General features: G+C 42.5%; 1 protein-coding gene across 3 annotated transcripts in view; it reads left to right on the top strand.

Moving 5' to 3' along the window:
- Positions 1-24471, top strand: part of LOC311064129 (uncharacterized protein) — a 90112-nt gene that overhangs the window by 62075 nt on the left and 3566 nt on the right. Inside the window, exons 12-22 of one of the 3 annotated variants that reach the window (XM_084083896.1) lie at positions 1803-1907; positions 10027-10140; positions 14980-15207; positions 16116-16155; positions 17376-17425; positions 19876-20090; positions 20459-20703; positions 20878-20994; positions 21502-21640; positions 22573-22605; positions 23369-23431. In XM_084083896.1, coding sequence (XP_083940022.1) covers positions 1803-1907; positions 10027-10140; positions 14980-15207; positions 16116-16155; positions 17376-17425; positions 19876-20090; positions 20459-20703; positions 20878-20994; positions 21502-21640; positions 22573-22605; positions 23369-23431 — 1349 coding nt within the window. Of the gene's footprint in view, positions 1-1802; positions 1908-10026; positions 10141-14979; positions 15208-16115; positions 16156-17375; positions 17426-19875; positions 20091-20458; positions 20711-20877; positions 20995-21501; positions 21641-22572; positions 22606-23365; positions 23432-24471 lie in introns of all 3 variants that reach the window. The other 2 variants (XM_084083894.1, XM_084083895.1) reach the window with 2 other exon arrangements.

The following is a 24471-nucleotide window of genomic DNA, read 5'->3' as shown; positions in this document are numbered from 1 at the left end:
CAACCAGTGAAGCGCAGTGCTGAATGCGAGAAATATTGAGACTAATATGACTTTGTACAAATATTGATAATGTGCCAATATATTATGGGAAATAAACAGATTATATATTAGGCTACTGTTATACTGTACTTGTACTATATTAAAATGTAATCATCCTTAACCTTGTTAACCATCCAAAATCATTGTTTTATGGCCTGGACGGTTGGCGTAACCGTCTGGGCACCTAGGCAGATAATCCAGCCTGACAGTGTGTCGTGAGTTCGACTCCCGATCCCGTCGGCCTTTGCTGCTTGTCACTCCCCATCTCTCTCCCCATTTCCTGTCAGCCCACTATCCTATCAATAAAGGCATAAAAGCCACAAAATAAATACAAAATAAATAACAATTTAAACCATTGTATAGCCTCATAAGAAATTTGGACAAAAGAACATGATGGCTGACTCATGGCAGTAACACAGGGATTCTTGACCAATAGACACTTTAGCCTCTCAATGAGCACACAATTGGCTGCTTCTGTGGAATGGCGGGCACGGAACCCAAACTGCAAGGGATTAAGTGGGGTATGACCTTTGTCAAGATGTTTAATGGCAAATTGGCTATCCATTTCTCTGCCACTTTTGAGATGACAGGGAGGATACTGATGGGCCTGTAATTGCCCAGTTCAAGTTCTAGCCAGATTTAAAAATGGCTGTGATGGTGGCCGCCTTCCACAATGATGGAACTTTACTATATCTGATTGACAAGTTGACCAGGTGTGTGATATAGGTTGAAATAATGATTCCTTATGTAGCTTTAAAAAAGTGTCCAGCCCGTACACATCTTTAGCTTTGGAATTATTCAGTATTCCAAGTCTACTGGTTGAAGAGGATTCCATCAATATTAAAGTAATTTTCCCGTATAACACTTGATTATTGATATTTGATATTTAGAAAGACATGGAAAAAGTACATGGAAGTACAGTTAACAATACAAGGTCCTCTAAACTAGATTGCCCATAAAAGCACAATGGCTTATTTTAAATGAGATCACCACGCACTCAAATCATGATGACATTTAAGAAAGCCGACAGATATACACTACTATGCAGAACATCATACAATCAGCTTACAGGTTACTGGAAAAACAAGAAATGTGTACAAAAAACAGTTCGAGGAGGGGGGAGGGGATTGCAGCCCCCTGAAGGTATTTTTTTAGGGCAGTTTTGAAAGTGAGTAGGGTTTTACACTCCTTTACTCCTTTTGGTAGGGTATTCCACATTTTTGTTGCATAGCATGAGAACGAGTTAATTCCCTTGTTTGTGCCAAATCTGGGTTGGACATGAAATAGGGCATAAGTGTTTAAACTGTTCCTTACTTTGCTGTGGACCCCAGGAACTCCCTTAAGGACCCCTGGGGGTCCCCTGGCCTCACTTTGAGAACCACTGGTATAGGGCATAGCAGTGGTGGCCATTTTGTTGTGCCACATATAGAAACTCCACTCATTTTCCCATAGAGATTTCAGAAAATATTTATATGAATTATTTTTAGCCTGGAACCAAGCCATCCAGGCTCCTGGTGAATCAAGACCATTAAACATTTGATTATGTGTCAATTTGAATATTTAATAATATGTACTATGTTTAATGAATACCCTTCATCCGCCACATTTATCAACACCCCACCGTTCTTACACTGTGACTGGCAGGATGAGTGTGATTCATAAAGGCACGCACGCACGCACGCGTGCGTGCGTGCGCCTGTACATACACACACACACAGACAATACAAATAAATGAAATACTATTCTTCCTCTCTTCCTGCCAGGGTTTGTCAGCAGAGACCAGGCTCTCCTGCACCCAGCTATGTCTCCATGAAGAGTGACTGGTCCAGGGGTGACTTCGGAGTTCAACACTACGCTACTGATCAGAGGTCAGACTGTAAAACAGACACAAAACAATACATGCTTTATTCATCAAACTCTACTGAGCCATATGACATGAGACATATAAATGGTCTGGTTCTTCATACTGCCTAAAGGCACACACACACACACACACACACACACTCACACACCCAGGACACCGGTGCCCCTCGAAACCTCAAGCCCCTTGCCTTGAAACGGCACGTTGAAAATAGCAAGCCTTGCGAAATGCAGGTCAAAAAAAGTCAACTCAAGATACAGCCGTTTCCATGATTTGGTGTCATGTTGCAGCTGAGTTTCTCGTCGAGACACGACAGAGACTTCTCGGTCCTCAACCGCAAGGCCTACGCGGTCCTAGGCGCAGGAGCACGCACCTCAGGGCAGCCCAGCCCACCATGCCTTTACCCAGACGGGCCAGGACACCGGTGCCCCTCGAAACCTCAAGCCCCTTTCCTTGACACAGCATGAGGAAAATAGAATGCCTTGCGAAATGCAGGGCAAAAGAAGTTAACTCAAGATACAGCCGTTTCCATGAAAACGCCAAACAGGAAGTGGACGGAGGCGGAAATCTTTGGATGACGCTATTTCCGTATTCCGGGTGAGTAGAAAGTGAAAGTGATCACTCGGGTGATAGAGAACAGCACAATCTTTTATAAAAACATAAAAAAACAAAATCTCGTCTTTCTCGTCGACGGCAAGCTGCGCCTTGGCAGAATCCAATGAGAAATTTTGTCCGTGGCAGGCAAAGAGTTAAGCCTGGAACCAAGCCATCCAGGCTCCTGGTGAATCAAGACCATTAAACATTTGATTCTGTGTCAATTTGAATATTTAATAATTAGGGCTGGGACTGATTTAAAAAATGTATCTAATTAATTAGAGACTTTGTAATTAATTAATCGCAATAAATCGCATTTTATTTGCAATCAATATTTGACCTGAGAACAGTGAAAAGCATTTTTTTCAAATGGATTTTGGTATACGTCTTTAAGTACAATGTTGGGGTATTTGCACTTGACTCTCGAGTATTTCCAATTTCTAATACTTTTACTTCTACTCCAGTAACTCCACTATAGCTTAGAGGCAAATATTTTACTTTTACTCCACTACAGTTATTTGAAAAATTTAGTTACTAGTTACTTTGTAGATTTCGATTATTATTATACAGTAACCATGTGAAAATAGCAGATCTACAAGCACAAGGTATTGTGAGCTTGTAGATCTGCTATTTTCCACCACTGGAGGCTGGTAGAGTGTGTTGTTGTTATTGTTGTTTTATAGTAGTTTAATTAATTATTAATATAAATTGCGCGCATGTGACCCGCATCGTGCACCCCCCCAGTGCACCGCCACCCCACCCCCCAGGACAAACCACGAAGTGAAAACCACGTCGTTCTCACTTCAGACAACTTCTCAGACGGACTGATCATACCAGCGCACCGGGTTGGTGCGCTGGTATGATCGGTCCATCTGAAACTCGTCCAGTGAGAAACGTTCCGCGGTGCAAAAGTAGGTGCGATTAAAATGCGTTAATTTTTTTAACGCGATCAATTTTCTGTAATGAATTGATCAAAATGAACGCGATAAAGTCCCGGACCTATTGATAAAATGATGTACTATGTTTAATAAATAAATACCCTTCATCCGCCACATTTATCAACACCCCACCATTCTTACACTGTGACTGGCAGGATGGATGTGATTCATAAAGGCACACACACTTACTTACTTGCTTATGGTAGTCCATCGTGACCGATGATGACTTCTGCTACAATTTGTGGGTTCTTTGATGACTGTATAATCCAATGCGGGATGCACACTGTCTGCCACAGACAGGGCAAGTGAATGCCTGACCCGATGGGGCAGGTGCAGACTTGGCCAACTTCCTTCTTTGACTTTTAGCCAGGCGTTGTTTCATTCAGTTCTCCTCTCCCAGTTGGACTCCTTGTTGGCAGAGTCCACGCTAGGAAGAGCGATCCACAGCGGCATCTTCAAGGGAAGCGGGCTTAATTTCACACTTCTTTAGAGAGGTCTTCAGTTGGTCCTTCAACCTCTTTTTCTGTCCCCCTGCTGAACGTTGGCCTAGGTGGAGTTGGTCATACAAGGTCTTACGAGGCAGGCGACTGGCTGGCATCCTGATGACATGTCCAAGCCATCTTAGCTGGTGGTGCATGATGGTGGCCTCTATGCTCCTGGTTCTCTGGAGGACTTCAGAGTGTGATATACGGTCTCGCCAGTTGGAGGCATCTGATGTGAAACGCCTTGAGCATCTTCAGATGTCGGGAATAGATGGTCCTTGACTCATAACCATATAGAAGGGTGGACATGCATATTGCTCTGTAGACTGCAATTATTGTGTGGAGGTGGAGGTTGCTGTTGCTAAAAAACCTTTTTCTCAGCCGTCCGAAGGAGGATGAGGCCTGCTTAATCCTCTTTTGGATGTCCTTGTCGATACTGCAGTCTTCTGATAGGATGCTTCCAAGGTACTTGAAGTGTGGAACGATGGCAAGTGGGGAATCTGCAACGGAGAAGACTGGTGGTGTCTCTGGGGGTTCTGAAGACCATTGGCAGAGGACTTCTGGCACTGGCAGAGGACTTCTGTGTTTGAGGTGTTTACAGACAGTCCCATTCTGCTGTAGGCTCTCACAGCGGCCGCCAGAGTGGCCTGCAGTGTCTCTGGTGTGTGTGCCACAAGGGCACAATCATCAGCATACTGGAGCTCCAGTATGCGTACAGTCTGGAGCTTTGTTGTGGCTTGGAACCTCCTGATGTTGAAGAGGTTCCCATCCAGTCTGTAGTCCAGGGTCACCCCACTCCCCTCCTCCATTTCCTTGTGCAGAAGTGTTGTTACACACAGGAGAAAGATATTAAAAAGAACTGGTGCGGGAACACATCCCTGTCTCACACCAGTACCTACTCCAAAGAAGGCAGATCCTAGTCCACCTATCGTCACCTTAGCCCTCATCTCATCATGGAACTGCCGGAGGATGTTAACAAACTTCACCTGGCAGCCATAGTGCAGAAGTACTCTCCACAGAAGGTCACGGTGGACGGTGTCGAATGCCTTGGAGAGATCCACAAAGGCCATGAATAGGTCTTGTTTTTGTTCACGGCATTTTTCCTGCAGCTGCCGCGAGGTGAAGATCCTGTCCACTGTGCTTCTGTTTTTCCGGAATCCACACTGGGACTCTGGCATCAGGTCTTCGGTGATGGTCTTGATAAGCCTGTGGAGTGATTTTCGAGAGGACTTTGCCTGCAACAGAGAGAAGTGCTATGCCCCGGCTGTTTCCACAGATGGATTTGTCTCCCTTGTTTTTGTATATGGTGACAATATTTGCATCCCTCTATTGTTGAGGAATGCTTTCTTCCCGCCATATTAGGGAGATGAAACGGTGGATTGCTCTGGTGCACAGGTAGCCCCCCTGCTTCAGGATCTCAGCAGGGGTGGAGTCAGGTCCTGGGGCGCACACACACACACACACACACACACACACACACACACACACACACACACACACACACACACACACACACACACACACACACACACACACACGCAGACAATACAAATAAATGAAATACTATTCTTCCTCTCTTGTGACTGGTCCAGGGGTGGACTTATTGACTTCAGAGTTCAACACTACGCTACTGATCAGAGGTCAGAATGTAAAACGGGCACAAAACAATACATGCTTTATTCATCCAACTCTACTGAGCCATGTCATGTCATGAGACATATAAATGGTCTGGTTCTTCATACTGCCTATATTGTGCAGATGTTCTTGGCCCACCTGAAACATTTGAGATGTGGGAACAACCATCTCAAGACAAATTTCCACAGTTAGTGGACTAGTTAGTTACTAGTCCACCATGGAGCTAGAGCTACTACTATTAGGCCATCTGGTGACTCAAGAAAAAGTGCCTTTAAAATTAATTTAGCACAGATCATTGTAGCCTCACCATGCCTACGCCTTAGTTGACGCCCCAGAGGGATACGCTAAGACCATGGCATCAGGGACCAGGAGAAAGACCCGGTCCACTGCTGCTCCCCTACAGAAGTCCTGCGAGCGCTGCGAGCGTTTGATGTCTGGATTCGACATACACACACAATGTTTGCCCTGCTTGGGCATCAACCACGCCAGACGGCGGCTCCTCAGGGGAGCGGCCTTCTGCCCAATCTGCAGGGACACGGGCACCAAATTTGTCCGCAATCGGCTTAATAAGTTCCCCGCCGCGACCTCGCCTCTATCTCCGGACCCCCCAGTGGTTGATCCGGGAGAGGGGCAGAGCGATCTCGCGGGGGCCGCGGCAGGGCCACTCCGCGCACCGTCACCAGCCTCGAGTCTAGGCGGGCGGGCCGAAGCGATCGTCCCGATCTGCGACGTGGAGCTGGAGGACCATGTCTACCAGCATCTCCATGACGAAGCCATGAAGGAGGGGGATGAGGATGACCTCATCTCGATCGATTCTCCGGCGGAGGACGACGACAACATAATTCGCCCCTCCTACGACAGAGCCTCCCTGCCATCCATGCAAAGACCATCCACCACAAGGCAGAGCCCCGTGATGGAGCCTGGCCTGGAACTCGATGACGCTAGGCTACACAAGGTACTCCATCGAGCGGCGGTTCGTGCAGGCATGGTTTGGCCTCATCCGGAGGGAAGGGCCCCACAACAAGCCTCCCTACTCGACGGCATAGGTGGGGCTAGGACAACGCGGACGACTAGAGACCTCATCCGCCTTACGCCCGCCACCCTGGACTCCTTCTGCAAGTCGTGGGGAAAACCCTACTCCTCTCGAGTGCCCGAGGGAGTCAGAGGAAGGGCTGACTAACATCCCGAGGATGGAGGCAGCCCTGGCCGCGCACCTCCTGCCCCCCAGCGAAGGAGGCCTGGCCAGGGGACGAGTTTCTCGCCGAGACATGACAGGTCCTCAACCGCAAGGCCTACACGTCCTAGGTGCAGGTGCAGGAGCACGCACTGCAGGGCAGCTCAGCCCACCGTGCCTGCACCCAGACGGGCCAAGACGCCGGTGCCCCTCGAATCCTCAAGCCCCTTGCCTTGAAACAGCATGTTGAAAATAGCATGCCTTGCAAAATGCAGGATGACGTTCGTTATTTTTTCCAGTAACGAGTAATCTAATTAATTACAATTTCAATTTTGGCAACGCCGTTACCGTTACTGACATGAAATGTGCTCCGTTACTATGTCAAGCGTCCCCAAGCTTTCTGTTACCATGGGCCGGCTGACAGTGTGTGTGTCTGTGTTTGTGTGTGTGTGTGTGTGTGCGCGCAGCGCTACAGGCTGGGGCCGCTGCTGCAAAGATGACACGGTTAGAAAAAATACCAAGGATACGACAGTGATGTCTTTTACTTTTTGCTGTTACGCAACCAGGAAGTAACACGGACTCGACGCTGTTTAAGAAGTGACATGTGACATGACATCACTGGCGAATCCTTGGTATTTATATCTTCGTGATTTTTTACACACAAACCCAGCGCGGCGCACACACACAAACAAACCATCTCTCGCCAGTAAAGAGATGGCGAGTCACGAGCAATATGCAGCTCCGTCGGGTTAAAAAAGCAAGAGAAGCAACACTTAGGTTTATAAAATAAATGTCAGTTTATAAGTTGTTGTGTCACTGTAGCTAGCAGCATGCTGAGTGATAATGACCCACAGCTGTTTGTTCTTCACGCAGAGTCTCTCCGACGCAAGATAAAGAAAGCTTCTGCGCTGTATTAGCTACACACACGCATGAACAACAACAACGTTGCTGGGACTGTACTGCTTGTGTTTAAAACAAAGTATTTTTCACAACTTTTCGCTATTGATGCCTTTTCTTTCTCTCTCTGCTACTGCTGCTGTTCTCTCTGGGCTAGAGCCTAATTTACACTTCGCAGCACGACGGTGTCCCGTGCTTAAAGTAGCAGATATACAATCTCACAACGCGATGCAACTCATTGTGAGCTTGTAGGTCTGCTATTAAAACATTATGGCTACAAATGGCATAATCCTGGATTATATTCATATAATATAATACGCAGGCCTGGGTATTCAACGTTTTTCAAGTCAAGGACCCCTTAGCTGAGAGAGAGACCCTTATTATATATATATATATATATATATATAGAGAGAGAGAGAGAGAGAGAGAGAGAGAGAGAGAGAGAGAAAAAATAGAACTGAACTAGTTCATTTTTTGAACCATGAACTACTATGAACTGAACTAGTTAATTTTAAAATTTGTGAACTGAACTTTGAACTAGTTCATATTTTAAGTGAACTTTCCCAACACTGTCTATGCACCTGGCTTGTGAAACCTACTCCCAAAAACAATCCAAATTCTTTGACATATTACAACTTGAAAAAATAGAACTGAACTAGTTCATTTTTTGAACCATGAACTACTATGAACTGAACTAGTTAATTTTAAAATTTGTGAACTGAACTTTGAACTAGTTCATATTTTAAGTGAACTTTCCCAACACTGTCTATGCACCTGGCTTGTGAAACCTACTCCCAAAAACAATCCAAATTCTTTGACATATTACAACTTTTTCACGCAAATAGTTACTTTTCCTAGTAACTAGTTACTTTTACAATAGAGTAATTCAGTTACTAACTCAGTTACTTTTTTGGAGAAGTAACTAGTAACTATAACTAATTACTTTTTTAAAGTAACTTGCACAACACTGCTCGGGTGATGGAGAACAGTGCGATCTTTTATAAAAAAAACATTAAGAAACGAAATCTCGTCTTTTTCATCGACGGCAGGCTTCGCCTTGGCAGAATCCAACGAGAAATCTCGTCCGTGGCAGGCAAAGAGTTAACCCTGGAACCAAGCCTTCCAGGCTCCTGGTGAATCAAGACCATAAAAGATTTGATTCTGTGTCAATTTGAATATTTAATAATATTATGTACTATGTTTGCAGAAAAGGCCCCCAACTTAAAGGTTTAAGCATTTAATTCTATGTATTATTTCGTTGGCATTCTGAGATTGCATTTATAGAGGTGAACACTGACTGTGAACACTGATTGCCAAGGTAAACCTATCCAAGTGCCTTTATTCTGAATAGAGGGTCAAAGAGTTTACTGCGATATCGCGGGATTTCAGTGAGACGCTCTGAAAGCCACGTCACCGTCAGAGACATTCCTTAAGAATACAGAGTATTCTGTTGTCATTTAAGACGTTGATATAGTTAGTTGGAGTTAGTTAGTCTGAATTGGCTCCATGCTTGCCAGTAATGGCTGACGTTCAGGGATGATTATAGTTGGGCTAATTTATACATTCTCTCACAATCCTTAATATGTTGGTTATTAAGAATAACTACTGCATATGAGTTTATGACTGTTTATTATATGTATATTTGTCATGTCATGTTAATACATTCTGCCTAATTCAAGCTGCAGTATTTTCTAGTCACAGTTGGGTTATGACAGTTCCTATACATATAGGATTGTATTTGGATATACAACTACTATTCTAAACTGTGAAATGTATCATATTTGGTATTGTATCTCTCCAGCTAGATGACACCATTTGACTGGTTTGGATATGAGTAATTAATGGTGTATTGTACTTGATATTAATGCACATATTTCTCATCATTATGTCTTTATATTCAGTTTATTTCCAGATAACCACACATGGGTATTGTGGAACTGTTACTCCATGTCTGTTACTGCAAAAGGGGAGAAAGTAAAAGGAGAAAACCCAGCGTCAAACTCTCTCTGTCCTCTTCTTTAATATCTGGAATATGGGTCCCCTAAAGTGGTGTTCTGGCCGACACACCGACACAAACCTAGTGAACAATAGCAACCAGCAACCCGAATTCAGCATAGCTGTATTCCCTTCACTACAATGTTTAATAATTACCCTTCATCCCCCACATTTATCAACACCCGACCATTCTTACACTGTGAATGAGTGTGATTCATAAAGACACACACACACACACACACACACACACACACACACACACACACACACACACACACACACACACACACACACACACACACACACACACACACACACACACACACACACACACACACACACACACACACAATACACACAATACACACAATACAAATAAATGAAATACTATTCTTCCTCTCTTCCTACCAGGGTTTGTCAGCAGAGACCAGGCTCTCCTGCACCCAGCTATGTTTGCATGAAGAGTGACTGGTCCAGGGGTGGACTTATTGACTTCAGAGTTCAACACTACGCTACTGATCAGAGGTCAGAATGTAAAACAGACACAAAACTAGAAAAAGTGCTCCTCGGAGCACAGGTCTCCGCCAGGTCAGGTAGGTTATTGTGGCCTCCTGGTGGCGCTATAATAGGCCAATGTGAAAAGGGTGGCATTTCTTCTTAGGCCTTTCAATGGGACACTGCATTCATGATTTGAGGCATTTTGTTCCAAAATTGTGTTTTGCTAAATTAGACCTGCTGGTGGCGCTATGAAGGCCAATGTGAATGTGAAAAGGGGGGCATTTCTTCCTCGGCCTAGTGGGAATCTGCATGCAAACTTTCACGGAAATTGCACACTGCATTCATGTTTTGAGGCATTTTGTTTAAAACTGACCAATCCTGCAAACTTTGGAAGCCACTGTAAGCCAAATAGGATGGAATATGAAATATCGGACAGATCCATCAGAATCACATGACTATGGAGATGCAGTGTACCAATTTGCGTGTTTTTTGGACAGAATCTGAAGGAATAATCTCCAAAAATGTATTTTACATAAGTCGGCCTCCTGGTGGCGCTGTAAAAAGCAGATGTGAAAATTGCAGTCTAATGTTTTTCCTTGGCCTCTAGGGAGTGTGCGTGCAAAGTTTCACGCAGATCGGTGCAGTTATAGTTAAAAATGCAAATCGGCCAGTTATAGCGCCACCATGAGGCTGATTTGAAAATGTTCAAGTGGCATTTCTTCCTCGGCCTAGTGGGAATGTGCGTGTGCAATTTTATGGAAATGGCAAGCTGCGTTCATGATTGGAGGCAGTTTGTTCAAAACGGACCAATCCTGCAGACTTTGGAAGGCAACCATAGAAAATCAGGATGGAATATGGGAAATTGGACAGATCCGTGTTGATCACATGACTATAGAGATACTGTGTACCGATTTGCATGATATTTGGATAAAATCTGTAGGAGTAATGTAAAAAAATGTGTTTTGCACAAATCGGCCTCCTGGTGGCGCTATAACAGGCCCATGTGAAAAAATTGGGGCAGAGGTTCTGAATTGGCATCCAGGGAGTGTGTATGCACAGTTTCGGAGCGAACGGACCAACGGTGCCGGAGATTAGCTGTTAACACACAGACAGGACACACACACACACGGACGGACGGACGGAGGGTAAAACATACTCTCTCGCCATGCCTTCGGCCTGGCGGAGACAACAATACTTTATTCATCAAACTCTACTGAGCCATGTCATGAGACATAAATGGTCTGGTTCTTCATACTGCCTATAATGTGCAGATGTTCTTGTCCCACTTGAAACATTAGAGATGCGGGACCAACCATCTCAACAGTGCAGCGGATTAGCAATACAATTATGCACTTTTTGTAAGAAGCATGAAACTTTCAATATAGTTAGTAAATACCATAACATACATTTTCAGATGGGGAGGGAAGTCAGATTTGACCTCTGAGAGGTCAAATCCATGATGGCCGCCAGTCCACTGGGTCTAAATGTCAAACACATATAATTGTGGAACTAAATACGGCAGAAAAACATTTGAGGCCTTGGCACGATTTTTCAGAGAGAGTGTTCCAACATGGTTGTTTGGCCACCCAGTTGTTTCCTTTGTCCAGCCCAGTCAGATGGCTCTGGCATCTCTGGTTCCAGGACCAATGCCTGGTTCCAACAGTTGGCCTGGTAGCAAGTGTGCTTGATGTGTTGCTTGAGTGCTGCCTGGGTTGAAGGAATGCTCTCTAGTGTTCTTGACTTCTGTGTGAAGAGCTGTTGCCTGGCATCATTCACTTCCATGCACTCACTGGTTCGGTCATACATTAGCACAACAAATCGCTCTAGCAGGAACATTGATCCTTCACTGACCTCACTTGGCATCTGTAGGAGTCACTGAAAGGCTCATTCACCTCTGGGAATGACTTCCAAGTTTCCCAGGCAGTCTTCTTTCCTCTGCCAGTGAACGCAGATACAGTGTCACACCCGTTGAAAGCGTGAAAGACAGCGTCTGGGAGAGTCAGACACTGTGTTGGAGCCGTTGTGGCAACCATTTTATGAACAGCTATGTACTGGAAGCTTGTTCCAACACCAAAGGCAACCCACAGCTCATCAGGACCTATCTTTCTGAATGAAGCCACAGCCAGTACTACCACATCAGTATCAACACCTTCTTACATCCCTTTTGCACATCATCTGCCACATGCAGAAGCGAGTGCAGCCTCCTCTTGTGAACATGGGGCAAGGCACGCCAAGTTTGAATCAGCAGGAGAACAGACAACTCCACTTCCATTGTTTACATAAAGTTCCTTGCCCTCTGCTAGAGGAATGTTGAAATTAATTAAGTGTTTGTTACACTGCCATTTGTTGATTCTGAGGAAATCAGTGCATATGTTTACCTTGACCTCAAACTAAATGCATTTCCTTGAAATCTGGTATCTCGAAAGTATCACCAAATGAAAAGGCATCCGCTATTTAGTTGGAAATGATATTTTAAACATTGTTCTACTGTGTTTGGTTACAAACTTAAGTTGGACTAGTGGCCATTTTGGATTTGACCTCTCACGGTCCTCAGAGTTCAAATCTGACTTCTCTGAACTATGCTGAAAGTTGCATACTTCTTACAAAAAGTGCACAATTTGCAAAAAAAAAAATGGGAGCTTAACTACTAAGTGCCTAGAAAATTAATTTTGTTCCCACGTCTGGGCACTACTTTTTCAATGCATTTATGCATAGACAATACCCTTGTGGACTTTGGTTTAAAAGTTTTCTGCACAATATCCTGCTGTTTTTTTTGTCAGAAGCCAAAAATGTACTGAATTTGTGCAGTTCTTCTGAGCTGAGGCTGTGATGAAGGAGTTAATCTTCTCTTGAACAAGTACATCTGGATGGTGCACTATGTGCTCTTGAACGCATATGACATCAATACTGTGATGGTGAGCGAAGAAAGCTAACTTGTGTTTCTTTTGAATGGAACTAATAGTTCTAACATTAAAAGTGCTAACACTGAAAGTTTTTTTGCTGCGTGCAAATCTTCTTTCTGGATCATCCTTGTCAGCATCAGAACGGATTCTTCCATCTGGATTTAAAACCAGCCCGTCATTCATTATGGTTCACTACTACAGTGTGGCTGAAATATAGAACTGCGTTCGCTTCCAGCGTTCGCGCGTCTTACTTGTGATCTTTTCGTTTGCTAAATTGTGTGCTGAGAGTGCAACTTATTCAGACACCCTTTTCTTGTCAGGGGAGATCCCTTAGCCTTTGACCTTCCAGAGCCTCCCTACAAGGCAGCAGTTCCATAACCCTGATATGGGGTGGGGGGGGTGTAGTTTGTCTGATTGGACTTGCACTGTTACGACTGTGGTCGTACTTTTTGTTACATTTGTTACATTTTCCTATTGGATTTGTATTTGTTAGGTATCGGTGTAACTACTGTCTGTACCGACTGGTGTAGGCTAATAGCCTGTGCCTTTCTGTGCATATGATTGGGTTCTTTGCTACAGTATGTATGAGCTTCAATGTAGCTGTGTGTATACATGGAGATGATTGGTGATGAGATGATCACATGTCAGAGAAGTTCCCCTTCTTGGCTGTCTTCCGCTACTTCATGTAAAAACCTGTCGGGCGAGGCCTCTGAAATGGCCGTTTTCATCCGCCACATTTATCAACACCCAACCATTCTTATGCTGTGACTGGAAGGATACGTGCGATTCATAAATCACAATTTGTTTTGTCTGAGATGGAATCGAAAAAAGTTCAGTTTGACCACAGATACAGGCTGTGGAGAACAGTGGCTATCAGAAAGGGACATTTTTTTTCTTCTTCATATTTAGAAGTGAGGACTTAACATGTGTGTGACTTTAAAGGTGTAGTGAAATGAAAAATATGTTTTTCACACTTTTAGAGCATATCCGTGGTCATCATATGGGCATACCTAACAATAGATGCAAAAAAAAAAGAAAACAAATATTTTGTGTGTATTTTTATATCTAAAGTCCCTAAAAAGCCAATCTTAATTACTTCCTGTAAACGAAAACGTGCTGCGTGATGACATAACACAGCTTTCATGAATATAAATGAATCTTGATTACATGCACCTGTTTGATTCCCATAGCTGCACGTTCTTCAAACACAGCTGATTTTAATTGCAGAGCTACTCCGTTCCGTTTTGAATCTCATTGAAGATGACATCCAGACGGTGTATTACTCATTTTAAACTTAATCTGCACACTAAAATATGTATCGGAAAACATTATAGGTTAGAAATAAGCCAGGTAGTAGCAAACATGCTTCACTGGCCGTCTCTCTCTCACTTGTAAACAAACACTAGCCGTGTTGAGCACGGCTGAAGTGATTGAGATTCCAACGTGTCCCATAGCCTGAAGGGATGGGACCTTCTGATTGGTTTAGAGTCGGTTGAGACAACGTTTCAGACTGAACCTTCAAAATAAAATGACCGAAAATGTCACTGCACTGCATCTTTAAACACTCCTACTCAGCTCTGCCTCTGTGGGTAGAGGCTGGAATTTCAGTGATTCAATAACACACGTGATTTTTCACTTCCATTGTTGTCAATGATTAAGGCCCCAGGGAGCTTTTTCAGACTGTAGGACAGCCATGTATCAGGCACTTCAATTCAGTGCCAGAAAAAAACATTGTCTATATCACACAGTGCCAGCGATTCTTTTTTTTGTGTTTTCACTCACCTTTAAAAAATAATAGAATATTATTCTTCACAGCGACACACACACACACACACACACACACACACACACACACACACACACACACACACACACACACACACACACACACACACACACACACACACACACACACGCACAGATTGTGTGATTGATTAATTAATTCATTTATTTCTTCATACAGGATTCCAGTTGGATCATCTTTCATTCAGACAGGAGTAGAACTCCTACAACCAGAAGACAGACCAGAGAGACAAGAACCAGAAGACAGATCAGAGGAACAAGAACCAGAGGACAGACCAGAGGAACAAGAACCAGAAGACAGACAAGAGGAACAAGAACCAGAAGACAGACAAGAGGAACAAGAACCAGAAGACAGACCAGAGGAACAAGAGGAAACAAACCTAACAAGGTAATCCTGCTAAACTATTATATATCCATATCCAAAATGCAATTGACCCATCTGAGCACTCATGGGTGCTGGTCTTAAAATGGGGAGTGGCCGGGTGCATTGTTGGTGCATTGCTATCTTAGGTGAAGTGAGAATACTCTATTTAGTTTTCGTATTTGTTCATAACTACTTCGATACAAAATGTATTTTTATAAGGAGCTGTTTTTATTTAAACCCAGAAGATGAGTCAGGTATAGTGTAACTCCATCATTGTTCAAAGAAGAACTATATATCATTTCATGACTCTGAGGAAGGTTGAAAGACCGAAACGTCAGTCAACTATTACTTATAGTTAATATAAAAAAAAAGTATTAAAATAAAAGGCTTAAATTGTCTGTGTTGCTCCAGCGTTCATCTCTTCATAAAACTATATTATACTTTATGCTTATGATGTTAGTACAGTAGCTTTAATAAATAAAACATAATATTATACTTTATGCTTATGATGTTCGTACAGTAGCTTTAATAAATAAAAAACAATATTATACTTTATGCTTATGATGTTCATACAGTACCTTTAATTAATGAAAAACAATATTATACTTTATGCTTATGATGTTAGTACAGTAGCTTTAATACATAAAAAACAATATTATGCTTATGATGTTCATACAGTAGCTTTAATTAATGAAAAACAATATTATACTTTATGTTTATGATGTTAGTACAGTAGCTTTAATAAATTACACATTTTAGAAAGCAATAAACTGTTTCTTTCTGAAAATAAACTGAACCGTGCATTTTGTGAATCTGTTTATCATTATGTCACTGACCTCAGTGTGTGTGTGTGTGTGTGTGTGTGTGTGTGTGTGTGTGTGTGTGTGTGTGTGTGTGTGTGTGTGTGTGTGTGTGTGTGTGTGTGTGTGTAGACTCTCCTCTGATGATGTCCATCATTCCAACATGGACATTGTGAGTAGAACCAGCTCCTCTATAGAATAATCACACTGAACATCAGTAGAACCTCCTCTATAGAATAATCACACTGAACCTCAGTAGAACCTCCTCTATAGAATAATCACACTGAACATCAGTAGAACCTCCTCTATAGAATAATCACACTGAACATCAGTAGAACCTCCTCTATAGAATAATCACACTGAACCTCAGTAGAACCTCCTCTATAGAATAATCACACTGAACATCAGTAGAACCTCCTCTATAGAATAATCACACTGAACATCAGTAGAACCTCCTCTATAGAATAATCACACTGAACATCAGTAGAACCTCCTCTATAGAATAATCACACTGAACATCAGTAGAACCTCCTCTATAGAATAATCACACTGAACCTCAGTAGAACCTCCTCTATAGAATAATCACACTGAACATCAGTAGAACCTCCTCTGTAGAATAATCACACTGAACATCAGTAGAACCTCCTCTATAGAATAATCACACTGAACATCAGTAGAACCTCCTCTATAGAATAATCACACTGAACATCAGTAGAACCTCCTCTGTAGAATAATCACACTGAACATCAGTAGAACCTCCTCTATAGAATAATCACACTGAACCTCAGTAGAACCTCCTCTATAGAATAATCACACTGAACATCAGTAGAACCTCCTCTATAGAATAATCACACTGAACATCAGTAGAACCTCCTCTGTAGAATAATCACACTGAACATCAGTAGAACCTCCTCTATAGAATAATCACACTGAACATCAGTAGAACCTCCTCTATAGAATAATCACACTGAACATCAGTAGAACCTCCTCTGTAGAATAATCACACTGAACATCAGTAGAACCTCCTCTATAGAATAATCACACTGAACATCAGTAGAACCTCCTCTACAGAATAATCACACTGAACATCAGTAGAACCTCCTCTATAGAATAATCACACTGAACCTCCTCTATAGAATAATCCCACTGAACATCAGTAGAACCTCCTCTGTAGAATAATCACACTGAACCTCAGTAGAACCTCCTCTATAGAATAATCACACTGAACATCAGTAGAACCTCCTCTACAGAATAATCACACTGAACATCAGTAGAACCTCCTCTATAGAATAATCACACTGAACATCAGTAGAACCTCCTCTATAGAATAATCACACAGACTGAACATCAGGAAAGTTAATGATTGTTTCATGTCTGCTTTGTGTCTTTCAGAGCCGTTTTGAACCCAGCGTGCTCACAGAGCAGTCAACCAATCAATACAGGTCAGTCATCCTAAACACACAGAACAGTCAACCAATCAATACAGGTCAGTCATCCTAAACACACAGAACAGTCAACCAATCAATACAGGTCAGTCATCCTAAACACAGAGCAGTCAACCAATCAATACAGGTCAGTCATCCTGAACACAGAGCAGTCAACCAATCAATACAGGTTGGTCATCCTAAACACAGAGCAGTCAACCAATCAATACATGTCAGTCATCCTATCAACCAATCAATACAGGTCAGTCATCCTAAACACAGAGCAGTCAACCAATCAATACAGGTCGGTCATCCTAAACAGCTTCCTCTATAGATGTAGAAGCTGTGTCTTTAAACCCATCAGCTGAGTCTTTCCACTGACATGTTTCTATTCAACCAGCCACTGTGATTGTAAATGAACTTGACAAGTGAACGAAGCAAGTGGTGAACAATGCCAGATGGTATGGCATGTCCACCCTGTTATGTAATACCTGTTGTACATGTCAGATACCGCACTGGGGTCTCTGACAACGGTAGGGGGCTGCCATAGTACATCAGTACTATGATGGAGAAGGAAGGGACCTTCAAGTCAGACCTGAGGAAGACCCATATGGGTGGAAACATTGTCATACTCTAAAAATGCATGTTTCTACTGGGAGCTAAGAACAGTGCATGGACTGTCCTTCCTTCTCCAGTGGACGTATTGTTGTTCAGCACCTGTACATTTTTGTTGGGATGTACGTGCTTCCCTTTGGACTCAATATCAGTACTATGATGTCATATTGAGTATATCAGTACTATGATGTCATCAGTGGTGTAAAGTAATTAAGTACATTTACTCAAGTACTGTACTTAAGTACAATTTTGAGGTACTTTTACTTTACTGGAGTATTTCCAATGATCAGTACTTTTACTTCTACCCCACTACATCTCAAAGGCAAATATTGTACTTTTGCTTCACTACAATTATTTGAAAACTTTAGTTACTAGTTACTGTGCAGATGTACATGATCACATTATAAAACATACTTTAACAACTTTAGCCCTATGTTATACCTAGGCTATTTGAAAATAGCCGATCTACAAGCTCACAACGCGTCGCATCGTGACACGTTGTGAGCTTGTAGATCTGCTATTTTCAAACATTATAGTACTTTTACTTTTGGTACTTTAAGTACATTTTGATACCAATACTTTTGTACTTTTACTCAAGTAAATGTTTAATTCCGGACTTTTAACTCATTGAGTGCCATTAACGTGTTTCACGTGTTTTAGCGCTATGGTGTTGAGTGCCATTAACGTGTTTCACGTGTTTTTGAAAAAAATAGAAAAAAAACTCAAAACCCAAGATATCATCATCTGAAGATTTGCAGCTCCATCCACTCCTTGTTTAACTTATAACTTAAAAAGGCTGTATCTCGCTTCCTAAGCACTTTTGTTTTACTTTGAAAAAAAAAAAAAAAAATTGTAATGGCCAGAAATAGATAATAATAATTTGGGCACTCAATGAGTTAAAAGTATTTCTATATTGCAGTATTGATACTTTTACTTAAGTAAAATATCTGGGTACTTTTTCCACCACTGCTTTGAAATAGACACATTTGCAACATATTTATCATTGTACGCATTTCACTTAAAATAAAACCAAGTGCTGTCTGTCTATCTAGAGTAAACATACTGGTATAGCTAGAATCCACTGTGGATTGACTTCATATATTTACAGACATTACTGGGGTTAGATTGTGTTTCACTTCCCCTTGGACTAGGAATACATGATGATACTGTCAGTGTAAGGAGAATACTTTTATATTTATACTGTCAGTGTACTGAGAGTACTTTTATATTTATACCTGCTGAGAGCTCACTATATTCTAATCCCAGGCGGTCCAAGTGCAGAGGGCCTAGCAAGACTGTGTCCTTACAATTTGTCAACATGTGTGAAACGTATCAGAAAATAGCCAATCTACAAGCTCACAATGTATGAAATAGGGCTTAATTGTTTAATGCATGTTTTGTATTTGTATTATTTTTACTTGTAAAAGAGTACTTCTACATTGCAGTATTGATACTTTTACTTAAGTAAAACATTTGAGTACTTTTTCCACCACTGGATGTCATATTGAGGACATCAGGTGTCTCCATGTAAAAGGGACCTCATGTGAGTCTTACCAGTGTTTTGTGGTGGCCTTTCACTTCTGGTTGAAAGGAATATATTTAGGCTATAAACACTATAAGGCATCTTTTATATGTGATGGCTGACCACATGTCCCCATGTTTAGTCCATTGGTCAGACTTTTTCAGAGGACACACACACACACACACACACACACACACACACACACACACACACACACACACACACACACACTCGTATGCACGCACGCCCATACACACACATACACAAAAACGCAGATTATGAGTATTTATAGATAGATTATCTCAATTAAACATTTTGTTTTGTGTCTTAGGTCCAAGTTCCTCAGGGCGGGGCTGTTCCAGTGCTGTGAGACAGGGTTGGTGTTTGTAACGACAGGGGAAGGAGAAGTCCTCTACAGGACTGTTCAGTGGGAGGAAAGATGTCTCCAGTCAACAGGAAGGACTCCTGGAGGTCCTCTGTTTGACATCCAGTGTCCTCAGCAGTCTGTCTGCCAGCTACACCTGCCGCACTGTGAGGTCACACCTGGTGAGTCAGCTACACCTGCCACACTGTCACATCACACCTGGTGAGTCAGCTACACCTGCCACACTGTCACATCACACCTGGTGAGTCAGCTACACCTGCCACACTGTCACATCACACCTGGTGAGTCAGCCACACTGTCTTGTTTATGAGCCACTCAATTTAGGAGACACTATATTTAAATTCAAAGTGGACTGTCATATCTGATATTAGAGCAGTGTCATGGATTTGTCTTACTGACTAAGTTTGTTTAGGCATTTTGATAGAGTGTGTGTGTGTGTGTGTGTGTGTGCGCGTGTGCGTGTGTGTGTGCGCGCATGGGCGCGCTTGTTTACATATAATACAATCTTTTATGTTTCAAAAACTCACAGGTGATCTGTCCGTGGCCCACATCACAGATGAGGGCGTGGAACTCTTACAACCACTGAAAGTGACCCAGACTCATGTGGTTGTAAATGTGACCCACCTGTCTGGCTTTGGGATTCTGGAGAGGATTTCGAGCTTCTTTAGAACACAACCAAAACGTGCTCAGGTTCTGCTTTTCCTTCGACCACCGGGATCTAAGAGACAGATTCTAAATGTCTTTCTGCTGCCGGACAATGTGGTTCCCAAAGAGGTAAAATGTTGTTTGTTGAGTAGCTTGCATCTCTGTGACATTGGATACATTCACAATTAATGCATTAAACATGATATGGATTTTGAAAAGACAACAAGGCTAGTCTGTAGAAGTTTATAGCCTGAAAAATCATTATGATTGAATCCTTATCAAAATGTGTTGTTGTCATTGTAGGTGAAAGTACAACATGATGAGGATAAACACATCAAGACCACCTCTGAATGTCTTCTCACCGAGAGCCAGCACTACAGTCTGCAATCTTCTAATACTTCATATAAAGTATTGCCCAAGGTATCATATCACAAGTCAGGGAAACTGATAAAAAAACCATTCAGGGCAACTGATAAAAAACAACATTCAGGGAAACTGATAAAACCCTATTCAGGGAAACTGATAAAACCCCATTCAGGGAATCTGATAAAACCCCATTCAGGGAATCTGATAAAACCCCATTCAGGGAAACTGATAAAACCCCATTCAGGTAAACTGATAAGACCCCATTCAGGTAAACTGATAAAAAACCCATTCAGGGAAACTGATAAAAACCCATTCAGGGAAACTGATAAAAACCCATTCAGGGCAAGAATGTAATGCTGCCGTTGCCCCTTGTTTTGGCCTTCAAAATATTATTACTATTACTACTACTACTACTACTACTACTACTACTACTACTACTACTACTATTACTACTATTACTGCTACTGCTATTACTACTAATACTATATATAATATATATTGTATATAATACTAGTATATAATAGTAATAATAATAGTAATTACAGTTATATCTGTTTTCAGGATGTGGAATATCGTCAGAACAATGGACCAAATTACCATGCAACATTTGAGGTGACGATCAATCTCGATGCAGAAGTCATCCCATTGAAACTGCTGGAACCTGACAAAATAGTCTGGGAGCAAGAGATTGACCTGGAAGGTAAAGGCAGAGTTTAACTGAATTATGAGATATATTGGAAGAGCTCTTTCATATTTAAACATATTGTCTTCCCCATTATAACTATCCTGGCATTTGGATAGATGGCACCATTACTTTGAGTAACCTTAACTTCAGTTAAGACTTGCATCCTTTGAGTTCATAAGGCCTAGAGCAGCCAGAGTTTGTAAGTCTGCTGTTGTATCGCTTGGAGCAGACGCTTTGGATAAAAGCGTCTGCTAAATGACTGTAATGTAATGTATCCTCCTGGCTCACCTGCCAGCGAGGAGCCCCCACCGGGAGGATGTACTGTTGTATCCTACTGGCTCACCTACCAGTGAGGAGCCCCCACTGGGAGGACATACTGTTGTATCCTACTGGCTCACCTGCCAGTGAGGAACCCCCACCGGGAGATGTACTCTTGCACCTCACCTGCCAGTGAGGAGCCCCCACAGGGAGGATGTACTGTTGTACCCTACTGGCTCACCTGCCAGTGAGGAGCTCCCACCGGGAGGATCTACTGTTATACTCTCCTGACTCAACTTCCAGTGAGGAGCCCCCACCTGGAGGATGTACTGTTTTACCTTACTGGCTCACCTGCCAGTGAGGAGCGCCTCCATCCTACTGCTCTTATTCAACATTCCCCACTGACAGGCTCCACCCCCTGTAGGAGTACGTACAGCGAATAAGGTCACCCTCCTCTGTCAATGTCACATTCTGCCTTTTACCAGGTACTTGGCAAATACAAATTGTAATACTATGCAGTGGAAAAGTGACGTTACACTGCCATAGGTAGGCCACCAGGCCTGGCGGAGATCTGCGCTGTGATTTGTGACTTGAACAACTTAACAGTTTGTTTCCAACTTTGCTAGGCCATATTTGCTCACATTTCTGCATTTATTATTTAATTTCAACACTTTTTGTTGTTCCTGCAGCACGACCTGAAGTAAAGGCTGCATTTGTCTCAGGTGAGTGCTGTTGAGCATGACTTAGTAAAAATAAATAATAAAGTTCTCTATATTGTACTATATTAGTAAGTGATCATTCTGATTTCCAGTTCTAATTTTGTTTCATCACTTCCAATTTCCTTTGTGCATACTTTACTGAAATAAAGGCCTTGTCGTAAAGTATAAACAAATGAAATTGGAAGTGATGAAACAAAAGATTTAAGAGAACTGAAGTGAAAACACAGATATATTATATTTGCATGTGTTTTCACTTCAGTTGTGTGTGTGTGTGATGCCGTTAGGGATAGGGTTAGCGTTGGTGGTAGACCAGGCATGGCCTTAAAGATCTGGGGGCCCTATTCCTATTTTTTTGTATTTGGATTGTTATTTTTTAATTCAGTCTTTTGTCTATGGCAAACATATGGGACGTTTATGAACACATCCAGTATTGGTTCAAAATGGGACGTAACAGGGCGAATGCGTGATTCCATATTTTATAGGATTGGTGGAAACCCTAGCTTGTTTTAATGTGCTCAAATCATTGAACAATGTTTAATTTTGTAGACACTCAACACATGTTTTTGTTCCCATTGTTCTAAGAGCAACACACATTCATATAATTTGTAATAAGACTTTTTGGTGGATAAACGGGCCGTAGACAACAGTTAATTACCTTTCTGAACACAAATGGAATCACTTTACTAATTATCAGGATAATTACTGTCAGGTAATACCAGCTTTCTTATACAAGTCTGTTGTCTCTTCTGACACAATGTAACAGTAGACCAGCATGCATCTGCAGACCTTCCAGTGTCAAGTTCAACTTCAACAAGAAGAGCAGCTGAAGGTGAGCTGACACTACAGTCTGGGCTGTTCACACTGTACATACACACTATACTGTATATTATCCTATATTAAAATTGCCTAGAGGGTAAACCGGCGGTGGGAGGGTGGACGTCACAAACGTAACACATGGACCTACCAGGCACACCGTTGCTCCGATCCGCACTACACTTGGCACCAACACTGGTCAGGGGTCTGCCATCAGAATAGCCACACCAGGGACCACATGTTGCAGGGTGCACCATTCTTTTGTTTTTGTCCCTTGGCTCAGGAATGATGACCGATGGAGTCTCAGGTAGGAGACTCAATTGACCTGCATTTGAGTCTCCTACCGGAGAATTATTGTCTTAGGAATGCGACAAAAACTGTGTGGAGTTTGCATGTACTCCCCGTGTCCCCTAGGGTAGGTACCCTCACACAAAACATGCAGTAATCCTGGTCTCTATACTGCCTCCTCCTGGTCAGCCGAAAGGAAGTGGTTGGAATAACGTGTTCCTTCCACATGTACGTCCTACCGGAGGAGAACTCCCCCCTGTCAAGTGAAGTGAACTGAAGTGAAAACACATGCAAATGTATTATATTTGCATGTGTTATCACTTCAGTTGTGTGTGTGCATTGAAGGAGGCATGAGCTCAGTTCTGGGCTCTCCCTTGGCTGGACAGAGGGAGAGTAGCGTCCAGGATTACACAGGCAATTGGCACTGGGTGAAAAAAATTGTTACAAAACCGTGGAGAAAAACATTTAATCAAACATTTAAAAAAGGAATGCGAGAAAAACTAAAACATCTCCATGAGTTCAAGGCTTGATAGGGTTTGTAATTGATAGAAAATAAGCCATTTTTTGGGTGAACTACTCTATAAACAGGCCTCGCATCTACGGCAACCCCCCCACCCCCCACACACACACACACACCTCAAAGAACTCCTCACCCCAAAACCCACAACTCGAAGCCTCCGCTCCACCAACACCAACCTTCTTGTTGTCCCTAACACCCACCTCCGCACCATGGGTGACCGGGCCTTCTGCTACACAGCCCCATGTCTG

Source organism: Gymnoscopelus microlampas (genome assembly GCF_963454915.1).
Source record: "Gymnoscopelus microlampas genome assembly, chromosome: 17".
NCBI lineage: Eukaryota > Metazoa > Chordata > Actinopteri > Myctophiformes > Myctophidae > Gymnoscopelus > Gymnoscopelus microlampas.
This window is presented reverse-complemented; position numbering and strand designations above follow the sequence as displayed.